Source organism: Myxocyprinus asiaticus, chromosome 12 (genome assembly GCF_019703515.2).
Source record: "Myxocyprinus asiaticus isolate MX2 ecotype Aquarium Trade chromosome 12, UBuf_Myxa_2, whole genome shotgun sequence".
NCBI classification, from domain to species: domain Eukaryota; kingdom Metazoa; phylum Chordata; class Actinopteri; order Cypriniformes; family Catostomidae; genus Myxocyprinus; species Myxocyprinus asiaticus.
The window spans coordinates 26,495,986-26,517,925 of NC_059355.1; the positions used below are offsets into that span (position 1 = coordinate 26,495,986).

At 37.7% G+C, this 21,940-nt stretch overlaps 1 protein-coding gene across 3 annotated transcripts in view; it reads right to left on the minus strand.

Moving 5' to 3' along the window:
- The window catches only part of LOC127448726 (transmembrane protein 131-like), a 95,296-nt gene that overhangs the window by 32,286 nt on the left and 41,070 nt on the right, over positions 1-21,940 (minus strand). For 2 of the 3 annotated variants that reach the window (XM_051711487.1, XM_051711486.1), the window contains exons 4-15: positions 20,184-20,252; positions 14,332-14,452; positions 10,765-10,881; positions 10,542-10,664; positions 10,326-10,406; positions 9,099-9,249; positions 8,943-8,999; positions 8,763-8,824; positions 8,558-8,666; positions 8,083-8,191; positions 7,809-7,962; positions 7,549-7,719 (exon numbers count right to left, since the gene is read on the minus strand). In XM_051711487.1, coding sequence (XP_051567447.1) covers positions 7,549-7,719; positions 7,809-7,962; positions 8,083-8,191; positions 8,558-8,666; positions 8,763-8,824; positions 8,943-8,999; positions 9,099-9,249; positions 10,326-10,406; positions 10,542-10,664; positions 10,765-10,881; positions 14,332-14,452; positions 20,184-20,252 — 1,324 coding nt within the window. The remainder of the gene's footprint in view (positions 1-7,548; positions 7,720-7,808; positions 7,963-8,082; positions 8,192-8,557; positions 8,667-8,762; positions 8,825-8,942; positions 9,000-9,098; positions 9,250-10,325; positions 10,407-10,541; positions 10,665-10,764; positions 10,882-14,331; positions 14,453-20,183; positions 20,253-21,940) is intronic. The other variant, XM_051711488.1, reaches the window with a different exon arrangement.

Here is a 21,940-nt window from a genome sequence, read left to right on the forward strand (position 1 = left end):
AATACATGAAACAGAAAAGCAAAACACATGTACAGAATCAACTTTTAACCCTGATCCTCAACAAACATCCCTGTGGTCAAAGCCAAATTACACACAAAAAACAAAATTATATATATATATATATATACACATACACACACACACACAGTATTGTGCAAAAGTTTTAGGCACTTGTGAAAATGTTGCATAGTGAGGATGTCTTCATAAATAATGCCATAAATAGTTTTCATTTATCAATTAATATCATACAAAGTCTAGTAAACATAAAAAAAAACTAAATCAATATTTGGTGTGACCACCTTTGCCTTAAAAACAGCACCAATTCTCCTAGGTACACCTGGACAGAGTTTTTCTTGGTTGTTAGCAGATAGGATATTCCAAGCTTCTTGGAGAATTCACCACAGTTCTTCTATCTATTTCGGCTGTCTCAATTGCTTCTGTCTCTTCATGTAATCCCAGACTGACTCGATGTTGCAGGGCTCCTCTTCTTATATTCTAACCTTTTCTATTTGCAAAAGAAATGTTTGGGAGTATAAAATGTATTTTTCCTACTGACACACTAAAACTGAAGATATAAATAACCATCTTAAGACAAATGCTTTTGTGAAACACCTTATGTGCCTAAAACGTTTGCACAGTACTGTAAAATTATTATTTCATATATATATATATATATATATATATATATATATATACACACACACACACACACACACACACACACACACACACACACACACACACACGTAAAAAAATAATAATAATAATAATAAATCACACACATTTAAACTATAAATCCCTCTCCACTGCCCCTTCCTGAGAGCCTTCCAAAAAGGTCAGATAGCTTCCCCACTTCAAATTAAACACCCCCAGGTTGCCAAGCCTACTATCTGACATCTCCTCAAATGCTGCTACCCTGCCCATCTCCGTGCACCACTCCCGAAATGAGGGTGCACCAGCCAACTTCCATCCCCTCAGAATGATCTGTCTACCGATCATGACACTGGCTAGGACCCAATTTCTTATGTATTTATCCCCTATACTAATGACCGCCCCACTGCCTAAAATACAGAGTCTAGGGCAAAATGAAATTTGAGTGCCCAATACGTCACGCATAAAACTCTGAACCCTCAACCAGAATTCTTGGATCTTAACACACCACCAAAAAACATGGGTTGTGTCCACATCTTCTGATTGGCATCACCAGCAGGTGGGTGTGTCTTTAAGACCAAGCCTCTACAATCTAAAGGGGGTCCAATAGAATCGATATAAAATCTTGAATTGCATAATCTCTAGATGCAGACTTGACGTCTTTTAGAATCCTAGCCCACACTCCCTCCTCCAATACCAAGTTTAAATCTTTCTCCCATGATCCCTTGAGAGAAGCTAAAGCTCCATCCCCCAGACTCTGAATTAGCAGGGAGTAATACACTGATGACTCATGGCCTTTTCCAAAAGCAGTAATCACCACTTCCAGAGTATCTGCCGCTTTAGGGGGGTGTATGCTACTCCCAAAAATAGTACAAAGCAGGTGGTGCAGCTGTAAATACCTAAAGAATTGAGACCTGGGAATCCCAAAATGTTGAACCAAATTTTCAAAGGGTCTAAACACTCCACTCTCATATAGGTCACCGTGCGTATTAACCTCCCTCACAAACCACTCTGTCCAGCAGAAAGGGTACTTATTAATACATAACTTTGGGTTCAGCTATATGCTCGAAGCGGACATTTATTTAAATGTCCGAATTAAACACTCTGGACACTTCTGCCCATACCATGTGCAAATGCAAGATAACGGGGTGTAATTTAATTTCTCCGGTTAGTTTGATAGAAAGGCTTTGCAATGGCGAAATAGGGGCAAGGACTTCCTGTTCAAAACAAAACCAGGGAGGGGCTCTCTCAGGTGGGAGCGACCAATGAGCCAAATGTTTGAGACCAAATGCATAATAATAAAACAAAATCATGGGTAGGCCTAGCCCACCTTTGTCAATCGGCCTATGCAATTTACTGAAATGTAATCTGGGACGTTTACCATTCCAAATGAAGGACTTCGCTTTTTGATCAAATTGCTTGTAATAAGAGAGGGGGACATCTATAGGGAGAGATTGTAGCAGGTAGTTGAATTTTGGAATACAATTCATTTTAATAATATTAACCTTCCCAATCACAGATAAATATAATGAAGCCCACCTGCCCACATCGCTCAAAAACCTTTTTATTAAAGGGTCAAAATTAACACCAACTAAATCACACAAATTTGCTGGGAATAAAATACCCAAATACTTGGAACTGGAAGGTGCCCGGCTGAAAAGCTGTTCCTGGGCAGTACACTGTCAGAGCCAAAGCTTTTGGATTTAGACCAATTAACTCTGTATCCTAAGAAATTAGAAAAGGAATTAATAATTCTGCGGAGGCAAGGCACAGATCTAGTAGGGTCGGAGACAAATAATAAAATATCATCTGCATGAAGCAAAAGATTATGTGCCATATGCAAATCATCCTCCTTTTTTATCGTGGCTGCTAATGGTTCCAGGGCAAGACAGAACAACAAGGGGGAAAGATTTTACCTATCCAGAGTAAAATAACCTGAAATTAATCCATTCGTTTGTACCGCCACTATCGGGTGTCTATAAAGTAACTTAATCCAACCAATACAAGTATTCTCGAACCCGTACATTTCCAAAATCTTAAAAAGATAATCCCATTCTACCACATCAAATGCCTTTTCGGCGTCAAGTGAGATGGCAGCGACCGGAGTCTGATCATTCGCCACTGACCACATGATATTGATGAAATGCCTAATGTTATCAGAAGAGCTGCGGCCCCGAATAAACCCCACCTGATCTGTATGTATAAGAGATGTCATAACTTAATCGGTTAGCCAAAATTTTTGACAATATTTTAACGTCTAACTGGATCAGGGTAATTGGATGGTAACTCTTACACTCGCTTGGATCTTTGTCCTTTTTAAGAATCAGACTGATCCGGGCTTGCGTCATGGTTGGTGGAAGCTTTCCATTCTTTAATGATTCCGTATAAACTTCTCGCAAAAGTGGAGCCAATTCTGTAGCATAAGATCTAAAAAAACTCAGTGGCAAAGCCATCTGGCCCCGGAGCCTTGCCCTGTAGGCAAGGCCTTAATTCCCTCACCAAGCTCCTACAAGGTTATCTAAGAATCAAGATAATTTTTTTTGCTCAGCCGTCAGTTTAGGAAGTTCTAATGGTTCCACAAAGTTTCTAATATCCTCATCAGTAGATGAAGACGTGGAACTATAGAGATCAAGATTAAATTCTTTAAAAGCATTATTAATATCAATGGCCGAGGTAAATATTTCACCACCAGTAGATTTTACTGAGGGAATGGTAGAAAAAGACTCCGTTTTATGTATCTAGCCAAAAGCTTCCCTGCTTTATCCCCTGACTCAAAAGTATGACTGTCTTGCTCTGAATAGCCAAAACTCAAAATAGTATTATATCTGTATTTCAATTGGGTCAATTCTCTGAGGCCATCAGACGACATTTGGCGCTTCAGCTCTGCCTTGGCACTTTTAATATTCCCTTCCAACTCCATGAGTTCTCGTGCTTTGGATTTTTTGATGAATAAGGCATACTGTATGATCCGACCCCTAAGTGCCTCCCAAGCCACCCCCACAGAGAATACTGAGGAGGTCTCCATATTAACATTGATTTCAGCCTTTAACATATGTTGGAATTCAGGATTTTGCAAAAGGGATACATTAAAGCGTCAACTATATGATTTCTTTTTCTCCATATGTGGCAACACCTCTAAACACACCAGGGCGTGATTTGAGACTAAAATGTTTCCAATTGAGCAATCAACAACAGATGAAATGAGGGACTTAGATATAAAAAAAAATCTATTCTAGAGTAAATCTTATGGACTGATGAAAAAAAATTTATAGTCCCTACCAGATGGGTTCTAAAGTCTCCAAATATCTGTAATACCAAGATTTTTACACATCCTGTGAAGCGTCAATGATGCCCTAGGAGGCTTGCACACTTTTGCTTCACTATGATCAAGGACTGTGTCCATCAAAAAGATTAAAGTCTCCCCCCAATATAATATCATGAGGGGTGCCAACAGCTTGCAACATCCCTTCAAGATCTATAAAAAAGCCCTAATCATCAACGTTAGGTGCGTAAATATTAGCCAAAATAAGACTTTGCCCCTGAATTTCTGCTAAAAAAATAATGACTCTTCCTAATTTATCTTTAATCTGTTTAAGACATTTGAATTGTAGATGTTTACCTATCAGTGTAGTGACTCCCCTGCTCTTACTTGAGCCAACACTAAAGAAAACATGTCCACCCCATATCTTCCAAATTTTTCAGCTTCCTGAGGGAAAAAGATGCATTTCTTGAAGAAACACTATCATATTTCTTGCGCATAAGAAGAGAAATAACCTTCCTTCTTTTTATGGGGTGCCCCATCCCGTTCACATTCCACTCATATTAACATTTGACATTTTGAAAAAATAGATTGTGTGTCAAAAACAAAATTATAAAAGACCACATTTCAACATTAGTGCAACAATAAAACCCCGAACTTCCCCCGAACCAAACAAACAGAAAAAAGAAAAACGTGCGCATTAACCCTGCGCACGACAGCACCAACTGGCGTCCATCCCTCTAAACTCAAACAGTTCATGTACGCCTACGAAACCCCCTGTGGCAACTTTGCCATCGGATTGCTCAAGTCCAGTGTTTCTATAAAAATTCTGAATTACACAACAAAAGATAATCTATAAAACAAAATCCAGCCAAAAGACAAAACTGTCCCGAAGGTGCGTTACTCCACAAAACAAACTCCAGCCACTAGGCACTCAGAAAAAAGGCACTCAGTTTCCTCGAACAGTCAAACGAATGTTCAGTGGGCCGGCCCACTCGGCTGTTACATGAGTGCAACAAATGACCTAATCACTCCAATGTCTTGCAAGAAATACTCCACAAAACAAACTCCAGCCAATAGAAGGCATAAGCACAAAGAGCATGTAGATTCATCCACAAAACTGTCCCGAAGGAGTGTTACTCCACAAAACAAACTCAAGCCGCTAGGCATAACCAGCACAAAAAGAAAAAAGGTGCTCAGTTTCCTCGAACAGTCAAGACTTACTCCACTGACTTTATGAAGGACATCACTTGCTGTGGGCTTGTGAAAGTTTTATGGCCATCCTTAGCATCTATTCAATCTATCAATTTGGCCGGGAATATCAGTGCAAAAGCGACCTTCCGTTGATGTAAAAGTTTCTTGCATTCCTTGAATCGATCACGTTTCTCTCGTCGAATTCGCAAAGTCTTGGAACACGAAAATGCTGTGGTTTTTCCAAGAAAGCCTTCCTTTACTTCTCGCCTCACGTAACAAGATCTTTATTGGATGATCTCAGAAATTTGGCCAGAACTGATCGGGGCCTGCCTCTGTCCCTCCACAGCTCACCAAGAAGGAACCCTGTGAGCTCGCTCGATTTCCATCTTATGGCTTGTTATGTCTAGCAGATTCGGAAAGAGCCCGTCCAGGAATTTCACCATATCCTGACCCTCTTTGTCCTCAGGAATTCCGACAATACGGACATTATTCTGCTGGCTACGGTTCTCCATGTCCTCCAACTTCTCCCAGACACACTCCAAATCCACCTTGGTAGCTAGCGGATTAGCAGATAATTCCCTCTCCGATGACACCAGATAATCAATCCATTTCTCGATATCCCCAACACTTGTAACCACCTCAGAGAATTTCATCTTCATGGCAGTGATCGATCAACATATCACAGCAGGATCCTCTAAGTCAGCAACGACCTTCGTCAGCATTGTCGACATGTTCAACATCTCTCGCCGCATTTCCCTTATCTCTCCGACCAAATCGACTCCCTGGCTCAGGGCCTACTCGGGGGTGTCAGCTTGAGCATGCAAGTGTCTTTTAATGTCTCCAGAGCCCAAGGATTTTGAATTGTTTGACATACTGTCCTCCTAGAACAGTTATGGAACAGAGTGTATCGAATCTCACCGATTCATCTCATTAAAAGTGTTAAAACTAGCAATGTGTGCAGAGCTCGCCGTTCACACGTCCGATCCTCGCATGGAGTCACGTGACTCCCGTGAAATCTCACTTTTAAATATGCACAACAGCAGCAGAAATAAATTTAGTGTGATGGGATTGTTTTTCCCCACACCAGTATAAGACATGACTGCAATAATCAGACTGATTTGAACAATATTATTTTATTATGAATATTATGAGTGATTTCAGCTGTTCTGACAGCTAAAATATGTAGGCTAAGGGATAATTGTACAACTAGGGCACGCATTCAAAAGGCCTTAGAAGATGTAACACTGCTTATCAAACAGGGTTTCTGCAGGTTTAAAATAATGTCATGTTTTCCATTTAATGAGTTCATGGAAGAAAAATATTCATCATATATATAAATCTGTGTTAATTATATTAAAACTGGTAAATGTACCAACATATCATTAAATAGCCAATGAATAAACAACAAGATTTACCTACAAATTATACTAAATTATTAAATGTAAAGCATCATGCAGGGACATCCATTTCAAAAGCAAACTGTAATATTATAGTACTGTAATGTACTATTAAATGATTATTATTTAATGTTAATTTTAACTAATATTTCTGTCATAATTTCATTACATTCACAAGGCATTGCTCCTATTAAAACCTCAAGCCTTTTTATTTTTTTTATGGTAATTTGTATGTCTTGCATGTTTAGTAAGCATATCAGGTAGTCATGCGATATTACATATTGGCTGTAAATTATTCCAAAGTAAATTAAAATAAATCTTTTTTTTTTTTTTTTTTTTTGCATACAGGCGTATGATTTCCTTGTTGTTGATTGCTTCTCTGCATAGAGATATTTTATTTCTCCTCTTCCAGCCAGCTGTCATTAAAACGGAAGCAGGAGATGCAGGTATAATTTGTTTGATGCCAATCTACCACAGTGGAGAGACACGCAGTACTTCAGTGTGTGCACAACATTAAAGCAAGAGAAAGTAAATTGCGGAGCGGTCCACGTGCGCTCCCACGCTGACGAGACACCAAACAACGAAAACTGTAAAATATTTCAATTTCATTTTAGATTGTTTATAACTGCCAACCACCTAAGAAAAAATAAAGCATTTTCAAAAACTTCATTAAAATTAAAGCATATTTCAAACCTTGAAAAGCTAACTGTGAAAATCAAGCATTTTCCAAACTTTCAAGACTCACCCAAACCCTGTCTATCTCTACACTGAAAGAAAGTTAAACAACCTCATTGTCAGATGTAGGCCCTTTCAAAATCTACTGAGCAAACTAGACAGCATTTTTGGGGATCATATGAATGTTATAACTACAAAAATTCTATCTAGGAGGGAAGATTCATGGTCTTGCCTTGCCTGAATTTTCCAACATTAAAAACAAACATAAAAAGACAAAAAGTGGAATTTATGTGGCAAGAAACGTCCAGAGGCTTTAAAAAACATTCAGACATGTTTGTGTCTGTAGCAGACATGTCTGTGTTTCTAATGTACCTCCAAGAAGCCTGTGTAGGCCCTGACTGGCAGGTGAAATTTTGATGCATTGGTGATGAGGAGGATGTTGCTGTCGATGTGGATGGAGGGTCGTACTGGTCGGAACAGAAGGGAGAAAATGTAGCGCGACTCATGCGGAGGGATAAGTACTGGCGTGCTGAAATTATGCACCTGAAGAAAAAACAAAAAACACATTAGCAACAATCATGTCTGTCACAGGTCTGAACACATTCAATTCAAAATCTGGAAGACTGAATTACATTGAACATGGTCTTGGCCTCCTCAGGCAGGGACACATTGTGGATGCGTATGGCAAAGTTGAAGGTATTGGTGAGGTAGATGGGCCTGTCAACTGGATCTACGGGGCTGTCTCTGATGTGGAACAGGGTGGCTGTGTGGTCAAAGCCCAGGTACCTGAGGGAACGTTGGAAAGCCATCCGAAAAATGGCTGATTTAAATACATTGTGAACTAGTTAGTGTAGTTATTGTAGTTGGCAACTCTAATCTACCCTGGTGAACATGAGGAATGCTTACCCTTCTAAAACCTCAGCTTGGTAAGGGATTTCAAGTTTTGAGTAGCTTTTCTCTTTTGCCTTCACTGTTATTTTCCCAGAAAACTGGTCTAAGCTTCTTGCTTTTAAAGCTGAAAGCATCAAACACAATGAACTTCTGTAAACAAATACTTTCCTCCACGTAAAACAATGAAAAATGATGTCTAAAAAAATGAGCATACACAATAATGCCTTTATGGGTAACAACAGATAATAACAGATGGTTAATCACAGATTTAAAAACACAAAAACTTCTACCTCCTAAAGCGTTATAAAATTTTGACTTGTCAAACTGAATTCCTCACTTTGTTTATTTTGCTGAGATTACCATCAAATCAATACAGTGACATGACTGATGGGTAATCTGTATTAGACAAATCTGGACTTAAAAAGGTAAAAAGTCATGCTTTCAGAGATCCTGTTCCAATACTGATACCTCTGAAAAGAAAAGTACATACCATCAAAACTTATACTTGCGACTTTGGTATATCGGCTCTCTCCAGCTTTTAGTGTGATTTGCTTGAACTCAACTGCAACAGCTTCATTAGATGGAGTTGGCCGAACACTCTGTAAAACGAGACACATTAAGAGCCCTAAAAAGCAAACTTTTTAAAATTAGTTTAACCGAAAACCTTGCCAGACCTATAAAAAAAAAAAGCTTACCATGATTGATACGTCTTTTGCTCCTGAATTTAACAGATGCAAATTCAGTTGTTTTGGTCGATCTGTAAAGATGAAAGGAAACAAAAGAATTGTTACTTTTTTTTTTTACAGTGTCTGTTTCCTGCAAACTGATTTGCCTTTCCTTTGAACCTGCAGTCAAATATATTGTAAAAAGCACACCTTGCGATCGAAGCGTACCAAAGTCCAGCATCTCTGTAGAGGAGTATATTCCAGGTGCTGGGTAGATGCATTAAACATACACAATGAGTCAGAGCTAAAATAATACTGATCATATGTTATGAGTCAGACAAGATGATCAGGGTGACTCTAACTGACCTGTGGTGACTTCAACCTCTACAGGGAGGATTATAAACTCGTCCTCGTTGGACGCATTAGTTTTAATTCTAATAAAGGCTGTGTGGTTGTCAGCATCTCGAGAGGAAAAGCTGGCTCTCATTACGCCCTTAGTCTCAAATGGAGCAATCTCCTATAAAAAAAAAATTGTGCAAAAAAATATAAATCAGAAAATGACTAATACAGAAAAGTACTTTAAAAAAAGTAAAGTATGGCCAGATGGTCATTATTGCAGCAAAAAAGTTTGAGAGATGTGTAATAAGGAATTGTGCTATGACAGTTGTTCAGAGCAATTGTGATCAAATTTAAAGGGATAGTTCACCCAAAAATGAAAATTCTCTTTTCATTTACGCACCCTCATGCCATCTCAGATGTGTATGACTTTCTAACTTCAGCAAAACACAAGAGAAGATTTTAAGAAGAATATTTCAACTCTGTAGGTCCATACAATGCAAGTGAATGGTGATCAGACCTTTGTAGGAATCACATAAAGGAAACATAAAAGTAATCCATCAGACTTCAGTGTTTAAATCCATATCTTTAGAAGTGATATAATAGGTGTCCTTTTTACTCTAAATCTCCACTTAAACTTTCACTTTCAGATGTGAAAGTGAAACTAAACAGGCACCACATGTGACTTCCACATGTAAAAGTGAAGGTGGGGATTTAGAGTAAAAAAGGATTAAATTTTGATTGGTTTCTCACCCAAACCTATTATATTGCTTCTGATGATATGGATTTAAACATTGGAGTCTTATGGATTACTTTTATGTTTCCTTTATTTGATTTTTGGAGCTACAAAAGGTCTGATCACCATTCACTTGCATTGTATGGACCGAGCTGAGATATTCTTCTAAAAAATGTTGTGTTCTGCTGAAGAAAGAAAGTCATCGACATCTGGGCTGGCATGATGGTGAGTAAATGATGAGAGAATTATCATTTTTGGGAGAACCATTCCATTAAATGTACATATAGAGCCCTAACATGTAAATATTAATTTTACTTGGCAAAAGTGGGGGAGTTTATTGAGAAAAGGGAGCAATCTAGGAACTAAACAATTACCACCATCTCTATCCTGTACTATGACCATTATGTGTCCATGTGTCCTTGAGCCAAGCACTTAACCCCAGACAACTCCAATGATCTTTACAAATGGTCTACTGTCAGTTCATCTGGATATGCAGATTTTAAGAAGATTTTGATGATTACCCATAATTGTTTGGTGCCACCCTGCTGTCCAGTAGGCAGCTCTAAATGTAGGTCTCCTCCACTGGTATACATTTCTACAACCTAAATCCAAAAAAAACACCATGTTGAAGAGAAGAAAATACTTGCATAAATATCAAAATATATACAAAATACCAATTTACCCATATATGACTAAAACAAGAAACAAAGCTACGCTTGAAGTAGAATTTTGTGTACCTGGAGTGGTTCACTGTGTGGGTTGAAGATACTTATGAGTGGCGAGAAGCTGCTATTTACTGGAACTCTAGCCCCTACAAAGGGCCTGAGTCTGTAAGGATTTGGGATACCCACACCAAACACCTAAACACAAGGCAACTCATGTTCACAACAGATCATTTCATTAAAAGAGGCAAACATGGAGTGCATGAAACCTTTGTACATGACGGTGCATATAATTTACCTGGTATGTAAACACTCCATGATGTGATGTGTTAATAAATAAGGTATTTTCTACGTTCCCTACTACTCGAGCTAGAAACACCACATCAAATGAGGTGTTACCTCCAGGTGGAATTATCTGTAAATTAACAATGGTGGACAGTGTTACATCTATGCAGGCAGATTACATTAATAATTAAAACAACCATTCATTTTGGGCTGAATGTGATACAGTATTTAAGAGTGCCAAAAAGCATTAACCAGGATTCCCACTCTTTTCAAGGCACAATTTTCCAGGACATTTTATGTGCCACACAGTGGTAATATTTAAGCAAAACACACAAGAGGTCATTAAAATTATGGTTATTGGAGGGTTATTTTTTTAAATTCCGTATTTAAATTTAATCATCGAAGTGGTGTCTAACCAAATGAATTTGTTCAGATATAAATGAAAATAGAATTATTTTAATACAATTTTTCAACATAACATTGCATTATTTTGATCAATTTTAACAATAAGTGCTTTTTTACTAAATCCTCACAGCATAATCCGAAACAACACTGGAGATATTTTTGTCAAACGAGGTTCTGCACAACAGAACATCACAAATGTGAGATATTGCTTTAGTATCGTTATTTAATTGCATTAAACATGATCTTTTTCCCCCCATTTCACACATCCATTTAATCTAGCTTATATTTTTTAATTTCTGTGCGTTTTTGACGGTAGTTTCTCACCTTTGGATAAGCAGTTTGCTACATGTCCCAGTGTGATAATTAAAGCCCAAAAAGCTATTATTTAATTAAAATAATATATTGTCTGTATGTGCTGCATGCTTCAGAGCGCTCAGCTCACTGTCCTCTACTAGACACATACACACACCCAGAGCACACGTGATGCTCATGAGGTGTTTTCAGTGTATGAGCTGCCAGCTTCACACATTCATTTTGAAGCACGCAGCACATGCAGATTATACATTTATTTTATTAAATCGCAGCCTTTCGCGGTTTATTAATCACACTTGGACATAGAGATTTTAATTTGATTAATTGTACATTCAAACATACATTTTTGTCCCAAATATGTAAAATTCCGTGACATTCCACATCTTATAGCTAATGCAATTTTTATGACAGGATTCAGTGATTCCTTCCATGTTTTCCACATCACGGAAATCATAGGGCCCTACATGTGGTAATGGCGGTGTAAGCAGACTCAGATCGTAGAATTATTGAAAATTAATTTACATACCGGGGTGTACAATTTTTTATTTGCGGTCCGACTGTCATCACAAATGTTTTTGTATACACTACAGCAGTGTTGGAACTAAAAAAAAATAACACAATATCAATACTTGTACATGTAACAAAAACCTGGTCAGCGACACAATTAAACAGTTTAATTATACTACAATATTTTCCAGGACAAATCATTATTTTCCAGGACTTTTAGGTGTTTTTCTAATGTTCCATGATTTTTTCATGACTGGAAAACTGCATTACAAAATGTGCAGGACACGTGGGAACCCTGATTAACGAAGAGTAGCCCAAATTCCATGCTGACTTGAAGCCTGGCCAGGCACAAGTCATTGGCCAGGCACAAGTCATTAGCCAGGGCAAAGTGGAGCTGATTTATGCAGATGTCAGAAACAGGTGGGACGCGTTTAATTTATAACCACTTGGAGTATGTGCACACTCTCTTCACACATACGCTAAAAGCTTTAATTAGAAGATTCAGCGAGGCCAAGGGCCTGCTGTTTCTCTGATGTGAATGTGTGTAAGGGTGACGGTCAGTGACTCCCTTCTAATTAGCGGTCGACCGATATGGGTTTTTTTTAATGGCCGATGCCGATATCCAGAGAGCAGGGTGGCTGATAGGCCGATACAATGCCGATATATCACACAATATAATATAGTAAATAAATTAAAAAAAAATAGCTAAAAATAAATAAAATAAACTTTAGCACTATATTTACTCAATTTCACAAAAAACTAAAAAATAATATTGTATTTTAAATGGTAGATAGTAGTTTCATTTGATATCTGTTTAGTCATCAAATTTTTTTAATTTATTTGCACATGAAGAAATTGTTAATATATTAGGAAGGAGGAAATAACAGTACATACAGTAGTCTAGCAACCATGGATGGCACGTCCACATAAGCAAATCACATTTTCTCAGAAAATACTGAATCAAACCAATTGTACCTTCAGTGCATAGTGAATAAGACATTTACTTATAGCACATGTGATATGCTTTTACCTTGGGCTGCATCCGAAAATGTAGGCAGCTGACTTGCTACCTTGCTGCCTAATCGGTTAATGGCTTAACTGACATCTGTTTTGAATGAATGGAACTCTTAAGGAAACTGGTCTCCTAACAGTTTGAAAAGCACCTTATTTTCATCGTACCTCCGTATACAGCCTCCGGAGGCAGCATTTTCCTGGTTTCGGATGCAGCCTTGAAGTTGCTCTCACGCGCTCGTGCGGATCCAGCGCGAGCCTCAATCTCCTGACAGTTTAAACAACCTGGATCGCCTGCTTGGACTGACACGAAGTGACCGTCATTATTTGTGAATCAGAGGAACTTTTGATCCTGAAGTTTTTGATTCTGGCCGATAGAATACTTGCTTCAGAGGAAGATATTAGATGAGCACTCGACGGGAAGAAAACGCTGATTTTCGTGAGGTTCGTGAATTACATCCGTTTAAACGCGATTTCTGCATATTTGCAAATGGTATATAATATAAGTTTTATTGATATTTGTGCTTTTATCATTAGAAAAGTTACAGGGAACTGCTGAAGAGACTGTTAGAATATGTGCATTAGAGGTAAATAAATGAGCGCTCCACAGGATGCTGGATCTGTTGAAGTTGCGTGCAGTTGGTTTATTACATCTTTTTAAACGAGATATACCGCGTGCAAATATGCGCATATTCGTTTTATTGATATTTGCCGCTTTATCATTAGACAAGGCAGTTAAAAGTCACAGGGAACTGTTGAGGAGAGAGAAGGAGAATGAAACAGGCGAGCACTTTAACATGAGCTCAAACGTGTCTGCCGCGGCTCTGATATGCGGACTGTTTAAATGACACTGTGCTGCACACTGGTCTATTATTGTAGTAACACGATGGCACATAACAACAAAACGAACCGTGACTGGACATTTACATGTCTCAGTCGCTTCACATGCAAGCAGGTGATTTTTGGCGCCCTCAAGAAACAAATCAGCCAAACTGGAATATGTATACATTTTTCGGCCACTGCGATTTATCGTTCAACCACTACTTCTAATATCAAATATATTCAAAGTAAATAGGTGCCCCTAACTAGTGTCCTAATCAGATGAGCTGTGGTGTTTATCAAAGGACTCTTTGAGGTTTAGTCATGTTCTGCACCAAACAGGAAGATGAAACATCAACCACACACATCTAGCAGCAAGGCACACAAGCTAGAACATATTTTCTGTACTTTTGTTACATTTGAACAGGAAGTACCCATGAACCAAATGGTCTCCACACATTTTAAACCATACCTTGGGCCTCTCTATGGTAAACACATGGTGCAAAACACACAACAAAATACTTACCCTATTCTGAAAAAAGGATGCATGAAAATGTGATGTTGTTGCTGATATTGATATTAAACTTATTTCTTCTGAACTTGGATTGTGCAAGTAAACTTTTTCCATTTTTGGCATTCCAACTGGCCTACAGATAAAGACAAAAGAGTATAATTAAGTAAATCATTGAATATTCAGTCCTAAACGTGACCCCTAAAAAAAACAAAAACAAATCAATGGCTTAATTTCGAAGATGACTATTTGACTTATGAAATTAATTTTTAGTCTTCGAATCACAATCAGATAAATGAAGAAAATCTATTCAGAACACAGGCAAAAGATCCTAAGTGGCTCACACCCAGTTATCCACCTGTATTTATGTGGTTACCAATCTGGGTACATACAGTGAACACTTCAAAATCAAAAGCTGTCAAAAACTTCATCTTGTCACATTCTCTATATCCAAAATACAGACTCAAAAGGCAAATAACTACACTAAGTACTGCTTGGCAGTACATGTTATCAGCAGGTGATTACAGTTCATGATTTAGGCTGAACTACTAATTTATCTGCTTGCTTCTGGGGAGACAGGCCTCACCTGCTCAAGGCTGTGCAGCGATTCCTTATGAACTAGCAGAGATAAGGGTCTGTTTAATAAGGGAGTGGGAGAAGAAGGACGGACGAAGACAATTAGATAGAGAATAATGCAAAGAGAGAAGAGAGTAGCGAGGGTTATCTGGAGGAAAGCCAGCATAAAATCTCACACGCCCAGCATGGGTGAAGACTATATACGTAGTTAGCTTGTTTTACCACACACTAATAGTGTGTTCCAAATGGCATAAATGATATCAATGCAGGTCCTTTAGAAGACAGTACAGGTCATTTAGAAGACAGTACAATAATGGCAGCCATACTGTAGTATTGGTCCAAACATAAGTGCTAAAATCATTATTTCAAAGGGCCCTACGAAACAAACATTTTGATAGGGTTCATCTGATGGACACATTGCTCCAAAGATTCTTTGCACGGCACCAGAGCCTCTCAGTCTGGACCCCAATTTTTTTTTTTACATTAAATCAATCCATAAAATTTTGCCAAGTATAACGTAAATCACAAAACCGACAGTTTCCACTCTAAATTCTGATTGGATGAGCAACGTTTGAAGCCACTGTGTAATGCATGTATTATTGTAGCATTTCAAGTTGTTACATTGCTTGTCAACCATAAACAACCTACAGTTAGGCTAATGAACTATATAATGATGGAGAAATGTTTAATGTGATTTTCGTTACTAATACATTTAACCACTTATTGAACACTGGTGTATTTCATCATATTGCTGTAGTTGCAGTTTTATAAAGACCCTACTTTTGGTTCTTTTAACTCAAAAGGAGATGTTAGCCCAAATGTTTTGCCTCAGTCACCATTCTCTTTCATCTTTCTTTGCATATTGAGTCTAACATCTTTTGTATTCCATGGAAGAACAAAAGTCAAACAGATTTGGAGCCACATTAGTGAATAATGACAGAATATTTATTCTTTGCTGAACCAGAGGAATTAGTGTCCCTGTGAGACGGACAGGGTTGGGAGGGTTACTTTTGAAATGTATTCCACTACAGATTACAGAGTACATGCTGTAAAATATAATTTGTAATGTATTCTGTTAGATTACTCAAGGTCAGTAATGTATTCTAAATACTTTGGATTACTTCTCCAGCAGTGGTAGATTTTTTCACTTGTTTTGACAAAAAAAACTCTGCCAGTACAGTAAGACAAAATACATGTTAAAAATACATTCTCTGAAAAACCTAAATATCATATACAGTGTTGTTTCTAAAACAAGATGAATCAAATTGATCTTGTTTTAAGGATTTTTAAATATTTTTACAGGAAAACAATACAAAAATTATCATCAAGAATATGATTTTTGCCCTAATATCAAACGTCTTACTAGAAAAAAGAAATTATGATCTAATGTGAATTTTCTTGATAAAAAAATATGATCGTGCCTGGTAACATGTGCATGTAAAATGGCTAGAAATAGCATTTTAGTTTAGCGTAAAGCTGACAATTTACACAAGGTTTATTTCTATTTCTTCTGCTCCAAACTTACTTCTCTGTCTTCTCGTATGAATGTAACACGTCATAAGAAAGTGTTTCACCTCTGTTCAAATGCACTTTGGATCACATCATTTATATGTATAAATGTTTTCCATCTGAAAGGACTAAATATTAAATGAAACAAATGACAATAAAATGTAAATTAATCTCTTCAGTAATCAAAATAATTTTTGAATGTAACTGTAATTTAATTACCAATAATTTAAATTGTAACTGTAGTGGAATATAGTTACTTAAATTTTGTATTTTAAATACGTATTCCGTTACATGTATTCCGTTACTCCCCAACACTGGAGACGGACACATCTTTTTCTGTGGTAAAACTCACTGAAGTGCGCAGTCTTTCAAGCTAATTGCTTTATTAAAGCAGCTGCATGCTACCCTCCAAAGTTCTGACTTGGGTGCAAAGGTGAGGCCTTTGCAGGAAATAGCACATAGTATTCTTCTGAACAGAACGCACCCTGAGTCAGAGGCTGTAGGTATCACCTGACCTGCTGGCAGCACGGGGAGTGAGCTAGGGATGGGTGAATCGATCCTAAAGTATCGATACTTCCGATACTGATGCTGCATCAAAAATATTGATCCTCACAAAAAAAAATATTGATTCTAACATTTTGGTTTTTTTTTAACTAGGGATTATTATTATTTGGTTACCATAAATAATAATCATAAGCTTCAAAGTGAAATAAAAAGGATCAGGCCATATTAGCAAATACTTGTGCAGGATGGGAACTATTTCTTCTTCCGCTTATCTTAAAATGCACACTAAAAGACACAAGTAGACAAGCGCTTACGCCGTCACAAAGCTCGTTCAAACAAGAGGGATCAGTGCCTTGTAGAGGTAATGACAGAAAATCAGAGAAATAGCTTCTGGGGTAAATTCACACTAAAATAACATCTAAAAGGTGACATTTCTTATAATTGTTGTTAATAAGCAATTAAAAAAAATTGTTAACAATGGTTTTACTGAAAGTAATATTGTGTTAACCAAGGTCTTTTTACCATGGTTAATATTTGTAGGTATAAACAAAACAGAAGTCTAATAATTTTCAGTTTAGGCTCACAAATGGGGAAAAATTAATTAATTAATTAATTAATGACTTGAATTATGACAAAAAAAATTATCCCAAAGAAATCAATTTAATAAAAGTAATCGATATAGGTATCGTATCAACGATATTGGACTTGAAATTATTGGTATCGGATCGAAAGAAAATAAGTGGTATCGCTCATCCCTAGAGTGAGCTAATAAAACTAATGCATCTAATGAGGCAGGCATGGGTGTTGGTAATCTTCTTTAAACTATATAGACAAAAGTACATACAACACCAAGTAAAACAATAGTTTATTATGCAACTAGATTGAAGTCCACAAAATATGTCACGAAGGACAAAAATTACCAACTTCTGCAAAAAAACCACACCGCATTACTTAGATTAGGTCATCTAAATGAAATGTTGTAATCTTGTCAGTGAATGGCTGTTATTGTACCAATAGCAAGCTGGGAAGATGTTATTGGAAACTTACTAAAGATAAAACTAGCTATTTTCATGAACAGGAAAAGCAGAGACATTTTTGCAGTGCTCATTCTTTTTAGGATTCTGTAGAACTTTTTTCCAGCATCAAGATTTTAAGTTAAAAATGTATAGTACATGTATAAGGTAAAATGTACATTTTAGGTGCTGGGATTGGAACGCGTCAAAAGGGGCATTTTGAAAAAAATTAAAAATAAAAAAAAAATAATAATTTGCATTTGGCTGTTCACGCACTCAGCTGCATTCATCACAGGACACAAGCGCACAGACAGCATACGCATGTGAGCGTTTGTAAGTGGCCAGATGAAATCAAACAGCAAATGGTTACCAAATTGAGTCAGAGCTTGATACTGCCAGTATTTTTTAGTATCGGTAGCTTTTGAAATATTGAATTGAGCAGAGATTTCGTGGCACCCTTTGCCAGTCGTTGCGACACACTGCAGTTTGGGAACCACTGTGCTAGACTAAAGGCCGATTTATACTTCTGCGTCGAACCTACAGCGCAGGCTACACGTAGGGCCTACGCCATAGCCTGACATGCAACTCTTCTAAAATGTAACCATGTGTCTGGTCGAAACAGACCACAACAGCTGCTGATCCACTTTAACCAGAGACTGCCCCCCAGGATAACAAGGATATCTGAGGTTGCTCAGATGCATTATATTACATTGTATTTGGACCATTAAAGCAATTATCTCAATCGAGAGCATTATTATGTTTGTGTTTCATGAAGTTACAAGCGAAAAACTACAAAATATATATGTTTACAGCTTATTCACTCTAAAAGGTTTTTTTCTCTGGGCCTTTACTTGAAATTAATATGATATGTGAGTGAAATAATATGTCTGTATTACTACTCACAAACTTTCCAATCAGCATAATGATTTGACTGTACGTTTGACAGTATGTGTACAGTAAATAATCATAAGTTATGGAAACAGAACACTTCTAATTTTTCAGCAAATTAAAAAGCACCTGGTAAGAGTTGGTTACATTGCCCATATGCATTGTAAAGTCTTAAAAATGACACCCCTTTTGTGTTATTCAAGCGAGTAGTTATTAATTAATTTGATGATTTCTTTTCCAGCACAGAACGTCAAAAGTATGTCAAAATATTTATGTAGGCTATTATTATTTAAGCGACTCAAGAGCAAGCATACATTAATTTCCTCATTTATTTTCTGCCTGCAATATAAATAATATGCCTTAAATAATACGTACCTAAATTGACATGTTCACATACTTTGAACTCATTTTTGATGCTACAATAATTTAATAAATACTTTTGGATCCAGAAATTACATTGCTTTTGTTTATTTATTATTATTATTATTATTATTATTTTTTCCCCTTTTTCACCCAATTTGGAATGCCCAATTCCCAGTGCGCTTTTAAGTCCTCGTGGTGGCGTAGTGATTCGCCTCAATCCAGGTGGCGGAGGATGAATCCCAGTTGCCTCCACGTCTGAGAACATCAACCCACGCATCTTATCACGTGGCTTGTTGAGCGCGTTGCCACGGAGACATAGCGCGTGTGGAGGCTTCACGCCTTCCACCACGGCATCCGCGCTCAACTCACCACGCGCCCCACCGAGAACGAACCACATTATAGCGACCACGAGGAGGTTATCCCATGTGACTCTACCCACCCTAGCAACCGGGCCAATTTGGTTGCTTAGGAGACCTGGCTGGAGTCACTCAGCACACCCTGGGATAGCGAACTCCAGGGGTGATAGCCAGCGTTTTTTTACCACTGAGCTACCCAGGCCCCATTCTGTACTCACAGAACGACGCAGACACACCAAAACAGAACTATAAATGCGAACCAATGCGCTAGCCACTACACGGAGCCTATGCCGTAGGTTTGATGCAGAAGCATAAATCAGCGTTAACGTCTTTGGCCATTGCATTTCCTAGTTTATTCAGCATGTCATGCAGGAGTGCTGTTTTTTTAGATGCCATATCAAGTTAACTTCACCCTTTAAAAATGTGTCTCAAAATTTGACCACCTTACAAAAGGCATAGGAAAGTTAACATACATCGCTGAACTGCTGTCATTTAGGAATAAGATTGCGTGGGTTTTAATGATTAATCCTGCAGCTCTAATGTATAATAACATTTTCTAATTCCTGTATAATCGTTTCAAACAGTTTTATGCTTAATATCATATCACACTGCTACTGCTTGAAACTTCATGTCAACAAGCCATGTACCGTTGACTTACTGTTCATGAAAGTCCAGCATTGGAGGCTCAAAGCGTATGGGTCTGCTGTTCCCCCTCTGAGAGGACGCACTGCAAGAGAAAGGGACACACAGTAAATGAAAAGACAGTAACCAGACAGACACACATCTTCTTGGATTTCAATGTGCTTTTTTTCTCTCATCCTAAAAACATTACTGCATATGATGGACTGTCGAGGATCAAATAATACCTCTATGTTTCCCCCCAGGCAAAGAGAAAGAGACATTCTACACTCACACACAGGGTTGCAAACAGGCTTTGTCTTGCATGGAAGCATCAGGTTTACACCAAACATTAAAGTTCAAGAAACCAAGTCTTTAACCTCTAAGAGATCTGGACAAATAACCAAACCACATTTATACACACATGGACAAAAGCATCTACTGTAAAATCTGGTTATACCTACACTGGCGGCCAAAAGTTTGGAATAATGTACAGATTTTGCTCTTATGGAAAGAAATTGGTACCTTTATTCACCAAAGTGACATTCAACTGATCACAATGTATAGTCAGGACATTAATAACGTGAAAAATTAATATTACAATTTGAAAAAAAACGTTCAGAACTTCTTGAACTACTTCAAGGAGTTCTCATCAAAAAATCCTCCACGTGCAGCAATGACAGCTTTGCAGATCCTTGGTATTCTAGCTGTCAGTTTGTCCAGATACTCAGGTGACATTTCACCACACGTTTCCTGTAGCACTTGCCATAGATGTGGCTGTCTTGTTGGGCATTTCTCACGCACATTACAGTCTTGCTGATCTCACAAAAGCTCAATGGGGTTAAAATCCATAACACTCTTTTCCAATTATCTGTTGTCCAATGTCTGTGTTTCTTTGCCCACTCTAACATTTTCTTTTTGTTTTTTGGTTTCAAAAGTGGCTTTTTCTTTTAAATTCTTCCCATAAGGCCTACACCCCTTAGTCTTCTCTTTACTGTTGTACATGAAACTGGTGTTGAGCAGGTAGAATTCAATGAAGCTGTCAGCTGAGGACATGCGAGGCGTCTATTTCTCAAACTAGAGACTCTGATATACTTATCCTTTTGTTTATTTGTACATCTGGCCTTCCACATCTCTTTCTGTCCTTGTTAGAGCCAGCTGTCCTTTGTCTTTGAAGACTGTAGTGTACACCTTTGTATGAAATCTTCAGTTTTTTTGGCAATTTCAAGCATTGAATAGCCTTCATTCCTCAAAACAATGATTGACTGACTAGTTTTTAGAGAAAGCGGTTTCTTTTTTGCCATTTTTGAACTAATACTGACCTTAAGACATGCCAGTCTATTGCATATTGTGGCAACTCAAAAACAAATACAATGTTCAGCTTCATTTAATGAACCAAATAGCTTTCAGCAGTGTTTGATATAATGGCAAGTGATTTTCTAATACCAAATTAGCATGATTATTCAAGCAGGGTTTCTGCAGGTTCGAAGGATTTAAATTTAAGATTTTTATTTTTCCCTCCCCAAATTGGAATGCCCAATTCCCAATGCGCTCTAAATCCTCGTATTTTAAGCTGTGAGGGATAGACTTACCATCTCTTCAATGGCATGCACAGTATAAAGCTTTAAAAATCTCCTAGATCCCATCTGATTTTCTACAACTCATGTTGTCTGGAGTTTTTTGTCTACGGAGCGTCCTTGAAAATATATTTTTCCAATGTTTTGTCTGCGGAACAATCCAAAAACACTTTAAACAGTGGTACAGCCCATTGAAGAGACTGTACGTCTATCCCTCACA